Raw genomic sequence first — 15115 nt, forward strand, 5'->3', positions numbered from 1 at the left:
AAGGTCACTCAAAATAAGATATTTATGTCTGTGTGTTTATGTATATATAAATATATAAAAAGACTACATAGTACAGTGTAGCAAACTAGAAGTAGACAAGATAGTTAAAAAAAAAGTTTCACCATCTTTTTCAGGTTCTGCACCTTGGCTGCAACTAGATATAATCCTCACAGCCTTGTATAAACCATCTATGAACCATGTCTTAAACTGATTTTGCAATGCTATCTTGCTATTCCCCAACCAAATTTCACCAGCATCTTCAGGAACCACATTCACAGAGTCATATTCCAGAAATTATTGTGCAAGTCACAACCCGGTGAGAAAAGTAGTTACTGGTTATTTAAAAGATCTTGTACCTGATGTTCTCAAACTCCTTTTCAAAGACTAGAATTTTGCAAATCAAAATGAAATATCATTCGTCATTGTGTAATTTTGGTGTAGCTGATAACCTGATACTAAACTAAAAACCTCCCCTCTCCCCACCATAATGCAGAAATATAAAAAATACACACCCGCAAATGGGTCAGCTAATATGTTCTTTATATCAGTAAATACATTCTCCATAAAGCAGTGCTGTTTCCTGTGAACATAGGCTTGTATGGTTATCCCACCCCTCAACATGAAGCTTCTTTACAGCATATTTGCTGCAGATCTCCTTGTACACTTTTCCTGGCAAAGCAATAGTTCAGCAGTTACGATTTACTCCAGTGGCCATGGTACTAGTGACCCCTTATCATACACCCCCTAACCTTTCCATTGTATCTCTCCACCCTTCTGCTTTCTACTTTCACCTCTAAAGCTGACGAATTCCCAAGATGCCCTGAATAGGAGGGAGTCACAATACATCTAAATCTGACAAAATCTGAATCTGCAGGTTATCATCAGATATTGCTAACTCATGTGATTGCATGATGCATAACCAGATGAGCCAAGGGCCACTTTACAGCAAAGAGCCTGAATTGGGGCAGAACTAAAACAGCTCAGCTGTCACACTGTACTGAAATGGCCAAGGGCTGCTAGCATTTCTTTTGCCTTATGTATAACAAGTCTGCCAGTTTAGGAGTGTGCTGCCTGGCAAGAAGTTGCATTGTTGGCTGATGCATCTAATCTTGCCTCAGGAACTGTATTTCTCATCTCCTATTTCCATTAAAGAGTTTCCCCTGCAAAAAGTGTCCTTCTTTATATAGTCCTCAAGAAAGAAACCATTTGTAAGTACCACTCGACCTTAGAAATAGTCTTTGGATCTCTATTTCTTGATATTTTTTATATTTGTTCTAATACAGCATTTCAAACATAATTTGATTAATTAAATCTTTTAAAATATTAATCCTTGCCCAGCTCTTTGAAGACCTATTTGAAATGTTCCTATCATTGCCAGAAAAGGACTTCCACTCTTTCTGTAATCTGAAGAATGCAGAAATTTCATACCTTTTAAAAACCTGTAGTAGGTGTTATAGAGGGTCCTCATGGCCAGTTCTTGCAAAGGTAGCACATGATCTGTTTCTGTCCCTATAGATTTCACCTCTGCTGGCAGGAACACAGTTAACTGGCCCGATGAAAAAGAGAGCAGTTTCACCTCTGAAACTTGAACTGGAGAACCACAACTAGAAGGACACAAGACATTTAGGAAGTGGTTAGAAAAAAAAAAAATAATAAAAGTAACTTTATGGGAAAACCCAGATGACCAACCCGAAGTATGCCTGATACTGTTGTTCAGTGCAGCACCCTTCAAGGATTTCTTGCAGAGTGCAATACATGTTGGGGCTGGACTAGATGACCTTTAGAGGTCCCTTCCAACCCAAACTATTCTACAATTCTATGTTGACACACATTTTCTATAGATTACCACCTTCTGTGATGTGCTAGTCATGGCACATCTGGAGGTCTTTACTTATCAAATAACATTCAAAAGCTGGAGGAATGAGAACACAATCCCAAGGAGGTGAACCAAGTGCACAACATGTCCCTTACTGTACCAACGTGCTAATCTCTTTTAGGCTCTGAATGCCATTATTACTGAATATTTTATATAGGGGAGCAGTTTCATAGACCTAACAGTTGGCTTCCTGTGTCTTGGATCAACCAGTTCAGAATGGTAATGGATTTCTCAACTACAATATGTGAGGCAAACTACAACCACCAAAAAATATCATTTAAGTGCCACTGTGTGATTCTGTACTATACCCTTCCCCACCCACAGAGTTCCCTTGGAGGGTGGGGGGGGTAGGTGAAGGAAAAATAAAAAGAACATCCTAAGCTGTAGTGGAAAGATACCCTAGTATGTCTACTAGCCTTGCCCTTCCCAAATGATCTAAGGAAAAGGAAGGTTATTTGGATCCAAGGAGAGAAACTCAGCTTGTAGTAAAAATAACAACTCTTTACATGATCCCTGTTGCAAACTATCATACCAAAGAGACACGCATAGGAAAATTCTACTAAGAGGTTGGAGAAGTCAACAGGGGAATTGGAATTGTTTATGACAGCTTAAATTTGAAGCCAAGAGCAACTTGTTAGGGCCAGTCCTAACAAATGGAACAAACACAAATTTGTCAGCCATCCCAGATATTGGACCTAAAACTGAGGTAACTACACTCGACCTTATCAGTCGTGAAAGAAATCTTACAGTACTTCTCTGATAACAAAGAATCTCATCTCTTCTGATTAAAGGAAAAACAGCCCAGAGAAACAAGCAAAAAAGAGCAGCATCAAACAGCAAGTCAATAAGCCTCTTGTTAAATATTTAATGCTTTCCCACAAACCATTAATGAGGTTAAAATATAATTGGGAATTCAGAGATCCAATATTCCAACAATCCATTCCCCAGCAATCCATATCCAATGAGTTAGCTATCACAACAAATAAATCTAGAATGTTGTATTTTCAAGCTGATTAACCCCTTAACCTAGCTAGAAGACACACCCATAAACTCACTACATTTTCTGCAGTTCAGAGCTGGGCCATTTGGTCTACTTTATGTAAAGAGTGAGGCTATTAATGCCAGACCACAACACTGAAAACCAAAGTAACAAGGAAAACAGACCATCAAGAGGAATAATCTAAGAGATATACACCCTTAAATCAGGACGGATTAGGGAATGAATCTCAACCTATGAGTAATACTGGGTGCAGGAACAAAGAATTGAAAAAACCCCACACAAAATCCATAGAGGTTAAAAAGTGGAATAGACAATGGTCTAACAAGCTGGAAAAAATGGAGCTGCAGAAGAACGCTGGTGAATAACTAACTGGGGAAAAAAGGCTGTAACCACCTATTGGCTGCCTTTAACGAGACTGACAGATACCTAGCTGGAGACTATGAAATCCAATCTGCAAAAAATAAGATCAAAATTTATTTTGAGTGCTGAGATCATCACCTCTTACATAAAAGACTTTTTCAGTCACTCTGACTACAGGATTCCCAGACAGAGATTCATTACTTACACAGTGCAATTTATATTCTATTTTCAGAAATCTAGCTTTATGTTAGTAACAGCAGCATATCAGATTTTATTCTCCAGTGGATGACCAGACAGAGCACTAAAGCCTGGATCTTCAACTCTCACCTGACCCATAAAAACCTTGCATTGGTTACTAATGCTTTCTTGGAAAGAACACAGAAATTCTTCACATGACCATTATTGCATGATTTTAACGTCACTTAGCGCATTATCAAAAAAACCCTTTGGTTTCATAATAATATATATATATATGTATATATAACTACTCTTCCTATGTTGAAAATTTTCCTTAAAAATAATCTATGATGTTTCAAGATGGCTTCACAACATAAAGACAAGTATCTGTTTGGTACACAAATACAAATATTATTTTGCTTACTAAAAATAATTTCTTTTCATTCTTTATTATTAAGGGGAAAAAATTATCATTTTTTTAATTCTACAGAAGCATTACAAGAATTAATTTCATTGCAACACTTGCAAATTTTTTGGTCTCTTCTATACTAGATTTATACTACTCTCCATCAGAGATACTAGCAGCTCGGCTCACCAGCAGTGTACACGTAATGACAGCAAAAAGAACTGGTAATGTCTTTACAAAAGGTCAGTGCAAAGATAAAATTATTTTGACTGAGTATAAAATAAGGACTTAAAACATTAAAAAAAATAAAGCCATGGTTGTTTAAAATCACCTGAAATAGGCAGGACAGTTGGACCAAACTTGTTGGAACACTTTCTGCATTGTCACTAGTGGTTTTGGTCACAATCAATACAGTTCAATTACCTTTAGAGTCAATTTAATGTCTGTGTTACATTTTACTATCAGTTCTGAAAGAACAAAGGCTAGAAATTATTTTTCTTGAAAAACAAAATTAGTAGAAGCTTGAGACTGCATACAGTTCAGCAGAATTATAATCCAATTCCAAGTATTTAAATATCATACAACCAGCTGACACGGGAATATTAGAAAAACCTTAAAATGCCAAGACTCAGCATCTCACATATTGCAGTAGAGCACAGGCTGTAGAGAGGGAATTTATATTTAATGCAAGATTTGCTGAGAGTGAGCATACCAGAAATTTATAATTAGATGGTAATGTGGACAATCCTCTTCTGATCAGTGTTACACCAGTAAGGCTCCGTTCATCAGTGGTGCTGATCCTAATTTATGCTAGTGTCAGTGCAGAAAGAATTAAGCTAGTGTCCTAGACAGACTACTTTTTTCTCATATCCTAACCACAAACATGACACAGCCTAGGATATTTTGAAAATCCACACATAAAAATATACCTGTCAATCCATAATTCCTAAAAAAAGTTACTTATTTTAGTTAGTAGGTACCAAGACCTACAAGAAGCTGATACTGGGATGTAAAATGAATGAAGGAGCTGCACGTGACATTCCAAGATATATGTTATGGCCCACAACTTACAGAAATGTGAGAACTTATGAACTAGATAGATGCTGCAACACATTAAAAAATATTTTGTTCATTCTTTAGTTCTCGAAATTCTGTGAAGCCTACATTTTTGGCCAACCTTTAAATGCAGCTAGGATTCAGCTTTAGGCCTTACGTTATCATTCATTACAAATTCCTTCAGAATAACTGCACTGTCTGTCACAGCTTAATACTAAAACGTTGAAAGTCAGCAATTAACACAGAGATTTATTACAAAAATAATACAGAACTGGGAGCTGCAGTAATATCCTCAAAGTAACATCAGTTCTGAATCAATCACACACACACAAATCAGATATATCATACAGGAAGATATTTATGAGAAATTTTACAAAGAAAAGGTATGCAAGACATCTGAATTAATTCATACCTACCCACTGCAACCAATGACTTTATTATACAGATAAGATGGGAGGCCTTTCAGATGAATATTGTTATCCACATAAACATATTGCAGCTCCCGAGAACGACCTAAATCTGGGTTTAGAAAACAAGAAAAGTCAGGGGGAGAAGGGATGACAGTGACAATTGTAAGCAAAGCAATTCTCTTCAATTATAAATAAGCTAATCAGACTCAATGTAAGCAAACATAAATAGTACTTCTCAGTTGTAAAATTTCAGCCAATGGTTTTATTATGGATAAGCTGAAAAGCTGTTTAGAAAATAGCATTGAAAATTACTAAAACAAAACAAAAGCCCTTTTCAGTAGCTCTGAAAATCCCATTATAAATAATTAAATTTTAACATTGATAAACTCCAAAGTCAGTTTGAAGAATCAAAGGGACAATTAATTTCTAATCTACAGTGCATACTTCGAGTTCATAAGGTCAAACCTGCTTTCATTAACTGGCCTCATGTCACTGAAATCACAGCTTCACTATCTTTGGTAAAGTGGTAAAGACATAAACAAGAATGTGGCCTGTCCTACGCTTTCTTTTCTCCAAGAGGAGATGTTTGATTACATTAGCCATAACCAAATACAAACAGTAATCATTCAGAAACAAGTCTGTGTGATGCGGTAATTTACAGAACACAAGAAAATATACAAGCATTAAATTGCAGAATATTATACAACAAAAGTTGTGGCTACAAGTAAATGATCAATACATCTGAAGGTGTGCTGCTTACATTATTTCTGTTAAGATATTCATGGCTGGCAGTCAAAAGAAGCAAGTACAGCATATTCAAGCAATACCTTCATGGACTAGAAATATATTAACATACCTCCAGATAGGAGCATATAGGTATGGAATATTATTTTGTTTAGAAAATTAAAGTGGAAAAAAGGAGCAAAATTAAAAAAGGGAAAATTTAGTTTCTAGGAAGAATTCTTGGAAACAAGAATTTTGCTTATCAGCAAGATCTAGTCAGTGGTAAAACTGTCTGCTATCAAAAGAAGTGGAAAACACGCTAATGTGAGACATTTAAAAAGACAAACCAAATAGTGAGCTAAAAAGAATAGTCTAAAAAAGTTTTGAACTGGCAAGAAAGATGACATGTAGGATCATCTGGGCAGGCCATTTCATCTGTAGCTCTTATGCTGTTCAAGATACTAGGTTAGGAAAAGACATATGTGTTTAATACAAAGCACAAACTAAGTGAACAATGTTTGAAAGCCTCTCTTGCTTGGGAAGGGATAGCTGCAATCCAGACGAATTGCATTATGAAAAAATAAAAAAATAAATCTGTATGCCTCCCAGCTTCTTAAATTTTTATGAGCATGTTATAGAAACTAAGCAAGATAAACAAGCATTTGGCTGAATCAGCCACATTGCAAGATGGTACTAATATCAACTAATTCCAACTTCCCATCTTTATCAACTGTCAATTACCTTGGTTGGCATAAACATAAGGATACCCAGAGAAATTAGCATAGCTTTTGTCCCTTTTGTAATCATGGCCAAAAAGAGAATAAAAATTAAAACAATTTCCATGATAGTTCTATTCAGAAATTCTATTTGGAATAATGATCACATCATTCCCTACTATGACTATAGGTAATACAGTCCCTTCTTTATTATTGAATAGTTTTATTGTACGCAAGAGCTCTGGACACCACTTAGTGCAGATAAAGCAAATGATATTTTAAGTGATCCCTCCCCAAACATTTGGCCATCTTAAAATATACTGAATGTCTTCCACTGTCACCCACTTGAATGGCAGCTGTAAGCACCAGAAGCCTTAAAAGCTCACTCTGAGGAACAGCTTCAGAGGATGTCACATTATCAAATCTTTGATATAAAGAACAAGTGATGATACCAACAGAAAACAAATAGATTGTTTTTCTGAAATAAAAATGTTAACATAGAAAAACTGAGTTTTGCTTTTTTTTCTTTTAATACAGGCCCTTGCCCTGCAACAGTCTATGGAGGTTTCAGGGACCATAATCTGGACTTTGTCCAAACTGGAGTTACTGGACATCAGGGGACATGTTCAGCCATCACATACTGCTTTGACCCTGTCCCAAAGACATTCTAGTTTGCAGAGTTATCTGCTGCATCCATCAACTGTCCTGCCGCAAGAAGCAAGTACAAATATCTCTGCTGACTGGTAGGCACTGCTGTAAGATGCTGCTGTACATAGTTATGAGCTAACACCTCAAAGATGATTTATTTTGGCTCAGTATTGCAGGGCTGAAAATAGTTTAGTAAAGTTCTGGGATATTTTTAGATGAAACAAAAACATTGTTATCCTACAACGAATAAAAACATTGCAATACTGAGGCACTATAACATCATAAAATATTGTAAGGCTGGAAAAGAATCAGCCAATAAAATTTAAAGCAGATAGCATGTGCAGGGCACACCTAACACTTAGAGAATATTGCCTCATGTTGCAGAAGCCAATTACACTATGAGGAGCAGAAAACTATGGGTTGCTGGACTAGCTTGAATGTGCTACTGTTTAACTTATTAATTTAGAGAATGGAAGAAAATTTTTAAGAGAGGCTCATCTTGTTCAATTCTACACAGATGTATGCAAATGTGCTGAAAATCAGGCAAGTCAAAAAAAGCCCTGAAGCTGTTCTTTTCATATGCATTGAGGGGGGAGTTAGGCTGCATCTCATCTCTTCCCTCTGTCTTTATCTTATGCTATGTTTAGATTCTGAGTTGACTGCATTTCCTAGGTAATTAAAGCAAATTTTTTGATGTTAGACAAAATATCTCAGTGGGAAAAATTCAATAGCCAAAGCCAAATAGCCTGTAACTATAAATGTTCCTTTGATATAGTTTCTTTGCATTAAATAACCAAGCATCTTCTAGTCCCCAAAAGATTTTTTTTTTCCAGTTTCAAACACTATCCATAAAGTTTAAATTTAAATAAATCATCACTTTAAAAAGCTCTTTGTAACCCATCCACATTATTTTTTATGTCTTATATCAGTCAACAAATATTGTTAACAGTTCTCTAAAAAACATGCTTCTGAAGAACTTTGTAAAATAAGGAAGCTGTCCATCTTTGAAAAGGCTAAAGCTACAAAGAATGTTTTCATGTGGCTTCTGCAAGCACTGTACTGTGTCTAAAACATTTCCACTTTCCTCCTTCCAGGCTCCCAGATCAAAGACCTCTCTCCCAGAAATGACCAAATGCCATGAGTCCTGAACAAACCCCAATTCTATTTTTCCTTTTTTTTTTTCTCTTTTTTTTTCCCCAATTTTTTTTTCTTTTTTCTCCTTTTTTTTTTTTCTTAACCTCAGGGCCCTGGCATATGCATTCCACATGGCTGAAGATGGAACAAAAGCACTTGTGTGTCTGCACTGATGCTCTTTTAACCATACTGTGAGGGCAAGGACACAAAAGCAGCATATACCGAGGTAGAATAAGACCTTTGTTTACTGTGCAGTGATAATTACTAGACCCATTTTCTAAACAAAAAGTGCACATAAACCCTCAATAAAGTGATATAACACTGAATATTTGCTGTCATAACATCCCCTGTACTGCCAGTACACTTGAGAATTTATGGCCAATTTAATTATATTTGTACTTTATTACATAAATCATTTTTACTTTTGCAATATCATCAGATTCAAATTTCTGCTTGCACTGGAATTTGTTTTCAGGCATTGGAGCATTTGCTAAAGGTAAAATTTTAAAGCTAAATTTCTGTCAAAGGATAATTCATATTTTAAGTAGATTGACATAAAATGATCAGTAGTTCCATCTACCATTCAAGAACAGAATTCCTAAGACCATTTATTTGGGCAGCATGAAAGCTACCCTGACAATAACAGGACTGTCCAGGATGCAGTTTCCAGTTCAAGTTACACATACAATTTGGGCTTTTCTAAAAAATAAATTTATTAGGAAGGTCCAAAGGCTTGGATCCATGCAGTCTTGTTTCATTGGATATTCAACAGCTGAAAAATACTGGCATATCCAAGAATTAAGTGTATTCTGCAGAACAAATGACTAATTCATTATTGTTTACCCATCTGCTTCTTTATATACCAGTTCTGAGAGTCACAAAGCGGGATCAGGTATTTTTATTGTATTTTGTAAAACTGGTTAATAGTGTTACACTTTTTTCTTACGACACATGTGCCCACAAACTTAAAAGAATGCACAGGACAAAAAACTACGTAGTACCCTTCCAGCAGTGCTGTGAAAGTACTGTGTGCTGCTGAAATAAATCTTACACCTATCAATCTAGGAACAGGAAAATGCAGATTTCCCTAACACTTAACAAGAGGCTCTACTGGCAGCTACAAGGGACATACTTAAATGAGGAAGAATGGATTCCTTGGCATAGTAGATGTCAACCACCATATGGAATAAATGAAGTAAATCACACATTAAAAACCATTAAGCAATATGTTCTAAACATATTTCTTCTAACATGGACATGTCTAATAAAAAAGAGGAAAAAAACCCACATTCTGTCAGGAGATGAATAAATTGTCTGCTTTTCAACTCAGCTCCCTAACTGAAAAAAATCGTTTGACAATTCTTGCTTGAATATCACTTGTAGATATTTCTACAGTATCTTTTGCTGTTATTTAATGTCCTTACTCAGTCATTAACTAGTAAAGTGAAGTTGGATGTAAGAATACACACAAAACAACCATTAGCCAACATGTGCAGCTAGCAGAAATAATGCTACAATTATGCCTTAACTTCAGTAAAACTCCAAGAAAAATATTTTCCCATACAACAGATGGTAAATTTAATCTTTCTCTTTTTCAATGCACTAACTCTATCTTCTACTTTATTTCATCACATCTTGACCACTCTGAAGCCCTCTGATTCTTCTGAGGAAGGATTAAACATTTACATTTATACTGTGCTGCTTTTCCTCTGAACTCTAGGATTTATGATTCAGTTTCATATCCACAGATAGCAAATTATCTCCAAATGTTCACCAGTGAGTCACTATTAAGAACTACTGAACAAGGTCAATTGGCAGTCTTTGATGTTTCCCGTTATTTTAAAAGTTCCTTTTGAATGTTTTGAATTTGAGTCTAAAAATAAAGAAAAAAAAAAAAGGTGTGTCATTATATTAGAGATTTATTTCCTTCTTTTGAACTTAAAACACTTCTGCAGATCTACAGCTCATCCAGGTCATAGCTCGCTCACAGATAAGCTACTAGCGCAAAAGTAGCAAAAACTGTTATCCTTTAATATTTCACACCTCATCTTACTGAACAGCATCTTATTTTGGCAAAATTAAAAAGATTCAACTTCCTGTCTCATGAAATGGAGTTAGAAATATTTTCCAAAATAGGGGAAGTTATTTTGCTTGTTTTAGTTAGTACTGTGGAATCTGGATGATGCATCCTGGAACTCATTTTCTCATTTATATAATGACATATGTTGGAACATAACTAAAACACTATGTCTGGAGACATTATTTGCACTTACTTTCCAGTAATATAAAGTAAGGTGCTAAGAAAATCAGAAAGATCATAAACTTCTTTAAAGACTAAATTGCTAGCACAGAAAAAATTAAGTTAAAGGCATACAATGTAATTAATTTAGAAATTATAATCTCATTTTTAGCCACCTCAATTTTCAGCTTCTTTTCAATGTGATTATCATAACTTCATCTGCACCTAATTAACACTGAACTCTGATTGTATTCTAGAAAAACTATTAATGGCTATTCAAATGACATGCCAGATCCTGCATGTGTGTCTGTATTTCAGCAGAGATTAGCCCCTGGCAGGGCTAAAAAGTAACAAACGCAGGGAAGAGGACTTGCTTTTCACGAACAGAATACACAGTCCACGCTTACTGACAACACAACTACTTCCCACAACAAACCACCACACACTGACTGCACCTCCTACTCTTGAAGGCCTGGTTCAACACTTCCAAACTTCGAAAGGGTTGAGAAGGCGGCAGATAAATTCTTTCCTGGGCTACTGCTGTGGAAGTTTTGATGGATGCCTATACACAGCACAAACTAAACCTTTGCTAGATTTTGCAGTACTGACATTCCCAATCATGAAAAATAATTTATGTGGAGTCACTGGGATTCCACAGCAAGTTTTAGACACTAGCTGAAGAATCTTAGTTAAATCATCAGATCCCGCAAACAGAAACAGATCATTACCCAAAGTGGTAGAAGTCAGATTACATAGTACCGTATTTAAACACAACATCATTTAAACTTTCTTCCCCCTCAGTTAGCTAAAAATAAAGCAAATTTGATAGCTGACCTATGATTTAAAACAGACATGAAACCTTAACCTGCTTTTTTTTTTTTTGTTATCAACATATTTTCCAACAATATGATCACTGTGACAACTCCATAAACAGAGTTTGTAGGGACCACCAAAGAAAATCACTTGCTGTGGGTTTTTAGTTTTTGGATTTTTTTTAATTATTATTATTTTTTTTGTTTGGTTTTGTTTGTTTGGGTTTTGTTTGTTTGTTTCCTTTTCTTTTGGGACAGAAGGTTTGTTTTCCTGTCTCTGACCTACCCCCTGCCCAATGACAGTGGTGACTCACCAAGTGGCAAAAATGCAAGGCGGTTTCCAGCCATGGAGAGCTCATTGAGGCTTGGTAGTTGGCACAGGTGGCGGGGAACATACCACAGGTGGTTTCGGTCTGCGGTCAAGTACTGCAGTGAAAGGCACATATGCAGCCTTTCAGGTAACGTTATCAAACAATTGGTTGAAATGTCCAGTGTTTGCAGCTCCCTCAGGTCTCCAACCTCTACAATCCAAACAGGAGGAATTGAGAATTATTAATGTAACTATTTTCACAAACAAGACCACAGAAATATCTCACATAAATCAAAAACAAAGGTCATCAGTTAGCTGTGCTGTTTTTCTCTTAAGATACTGTTCTGTCAATCTGTGTTGAGAACTGATACTAATAATCCCCATCATCATCTTATTTCAAATCTTTTTGATGAGGAACAGTTATCAGTTAGGCAGTATGTTTAAACACGAGATCTGTCAATATAGAGCATTCCTGAATTGTGACAATTACTACTGTCAAAAATATCAAGCAGTTTCCTGGTCCTGCATCAGAACTAGAAAAAAAAAACCCCAAACAACAAACCCCAAACAAAACACATTACATAGCTTACTGTTATTGATGGTGTTTTGCATGACCCCAAATTCATGCAAATTCAAATTAATTTAAAAAAAACCAAAACATTTGAGGATGCGATGCTTATATCCACCTTACTTAAGATTCTCTTGCAATGAGACTTACAAATGCATGCATAACACTTCTTGCTTAGTGACAGTCTTTCACCAAGCATGCTTAGGAACAACAGCTCTGTCTTCATAATACAATTCAAAAGACCTAGTTTAAATTAGAAAAGAAATCTCTTAATAACCTGTAAGTTATATTGCTATGTTACATTGTAGGAAGATACTACAGGAAGCGCTAACCTGTAGTTGTAATAATTAGTTACAGCTTCTAGAAATTCTTTTTTAACGTTTTAAGAATTTTAAAAGTACATGTTGTGTTTTAAATAGTATAATTTTTTTATGTAGGTAACAAATGAAGTTCTTAAAAGTCTGCAAGATGTGATCACACAAGTAGCCTCCCTTGTGCAACGGTGATTTTCCTTGTGTCTGGTCTGTGGGACCAGGATGCACTTCTTTAATGACTGACTGAGAAATTTATTAAGCAGCTCTACAAGTTATCTTGTCGTTTATTTACTTATTTTTTTTACAGTTACTCTAAAAATTGGATAACTCTATAAATTCTTTTCCCCAAATATGGGGAAACTGTAAACAGTTTTGCTTTGTTTTTAAATACTTTACAGCAATGGAACCAACTCATGAAGTGCTTGATGCCCCCTAATTCTTACTGCAGTTCTGAGCAACTTGCAGAGCCAAATGTACTTTGCTCTCAGCTGAATGAAACCAGCTCTTGCATCTGATAGCTGCTAAAACAAGATTCACTAGAATTTTCTACACAGAAAACACCAGACAATCTACACAATTCACAATCCGCACAATTTACATCTCTATCACCCAGAATTTTTTAAAAGATATAAATAGGGTAACACTGTTTAAGTTAAAGCTAAACAGAAGCTGTTGTGCCCTTAAGCGCTCTCTCTGCAGCAGGAGCTATAAAATTTGCTATTCCCTGAGCTCTGAGGTAGCACCCTGTATACTACACCCAAAGAAGAAAACAAAACACTAGGTTAATTTCAAGCTGTCTTCTACACAATGGGGAAAAAAAATGCCAAATCTGAAGTTGACCTTGGGAAAAACTGCTATAAATGTTACTTTCAAGACTGAAAACATGAAATAAAGGGAAGTTATAATTCAGTATTAGAGATTTTCACAGAAGTACTAATTAAACAAAAGCGTGCACATATAAAAGGAGTTTCTGCTCACTACAAACAATCCCAGCATTAACTACAATAATCAAAAACATAGTACATGCATCCTTTTATAAAATATTACTGACAGAAGCAGCTGCTCTACACAGATGACCACATTCTTCAAATCTCTTAGTTTTGATGTCAACAGGAATCCTAAGCTTTATTTTAAAAGTTTTTTTTTTTTTACTATGAGATTGAAAATGAATGGCAAAAGCAAAATAATCACTACCAAATAGCAAAATACTACTGTGCAAAAGAACTGCAGTAGAACTCATTTTTAAAGAGTTTTATATTCATCACAAAGCCATATGCTTGAAAACAGTGACAGGAAAAGAGCCACCTACAGTCAGCCAAACCACTGACCACATGCAGTCAATAATAGGCCTAGCTATTTTCATGCACTAACCTTTTTCTCTGCCACTAAAAACAGTTTTCTAATTCAGTTTAGGTCCAAAATCCCATAAATGTTACAGTTGGCAAAGCTGGCAGAGTTTCAAAGGCATTGCTAGAATGATATGTTTCAAATCTAAGAGGAAATAAAAGTATTCTCATTTTATCCTTCATCCAAGAAACACATACTTGCCCAAAACTTCATCCTCTCTACCTTACTCTTCCAATGCATACCAGATGTAAACATCCACTTTCAACATACAGTGCCATATGTTACAGAAACATCCATTGACCCATGATGAAGTTAAAAAGTAAACCAAACAACTTAAAAGTGCCATCAGATTAAAGATATAACCCCCAGATTCCCCACTATAGTGTTGAAAGCTCATTTTGAAGAACATGCTCAGACATTTACTAATGAAACTAAATTGGTTTCGATCTCGTTAAAGCAAAGGAAAACAATAAAGAGGAATAACACAAAATATAAACAATCCATTAATAAGTTTTTCAAGCTTTTAGTTACTATATACTATTATCCATGCTTTAAAAATCTTGCAACATAAATACTGAAGGATGTCTTGGCTAACAAACACAGTGAAAGACTTACAAATCTCTCTCTTGCTATCACCTCATCAAGCACTAAGACACATATGAGAGGTGGACTTTGGAAATTTCAGGCAGACCCAGTAAAGAAAATAGCTATTCCCAAATAAAAAGAACTGACAAAGAAGGGACTTTTACCCACCCCTGCCCCTGAGGGTAGGAGAGAGAGAAGCATTATACATCACCATTAAACCACATTGAGGCGTTCCAATTATGTTTAAATGAAATTCATAAATTAATAATTTAAAGTTTATATTAGCTCTAGGATTAACACTATCAAAATCAACACGGCAGAGCACTGAACCCCATTTTGATATCAGAAGCCAGAAGAAAATCCTCAGTGGCTTTGTTAATCAGAAAGACCTGAGTCCAGACGTTAAGTTCCTGTTGCTAGTTCTTTGGACCCAA

The 15115-nt window shown here is 35.6% G+C and overlaps 1 protein-coding gene across 6 annotated transcripts in view; it reads right to left on the reverse strand.

Moving 5' to 3' along the window:
* Positions 1 to 15115, reverse strand: part of LRRC28 (leucine rich repeat containing 28) — a 58065-nt gene that overhangs the window by 11648 nt on the left and 31302 nt on the right. For 4 of the 6 annotated variants that reach the window (XR_008238110.1, XM_052806910.1, XM_052806908.1 and 1 more), the window contains 3 exons: positions 11872 to 12078; positions 5292 to 5394; positions 1429 to 1604 (listed from right to left, as the gene is read on the reverse strand). Coding sequence is in view for 5 of the 6 variants with exons in the window: in XM_052806910.1 (XP_052662870.1) it covers positions 1429 to 1604; positions 5292 to 5394; positions 11872 to 12078 (486 nt within the window). In the remaining variant the exon portion in view is untranslated. The remainder of the gene's footprint in view (positions 1 to 1428; positions 1605 to 5291; positions 5395 to 11871; positions 12079 to 15115) is intronic. The other 2 variants (XM_052806907.1, XM_052806906.1) reach the window with 1 other exon arrangement.

Source organism: Harpia harpyja, chromosome 14, assembly GCF_026419915.1.
Source record: "Harpia harpyja isolate bHarHar1 chromosome 14, bHarHar1 primary haplotype, whole genome shotgun sequence".
NCBI lineage: Eukaryota > Metazoa > Chordata > Aves > Accipitriformes > Accipitridae > Harpia > Harpia harpyja.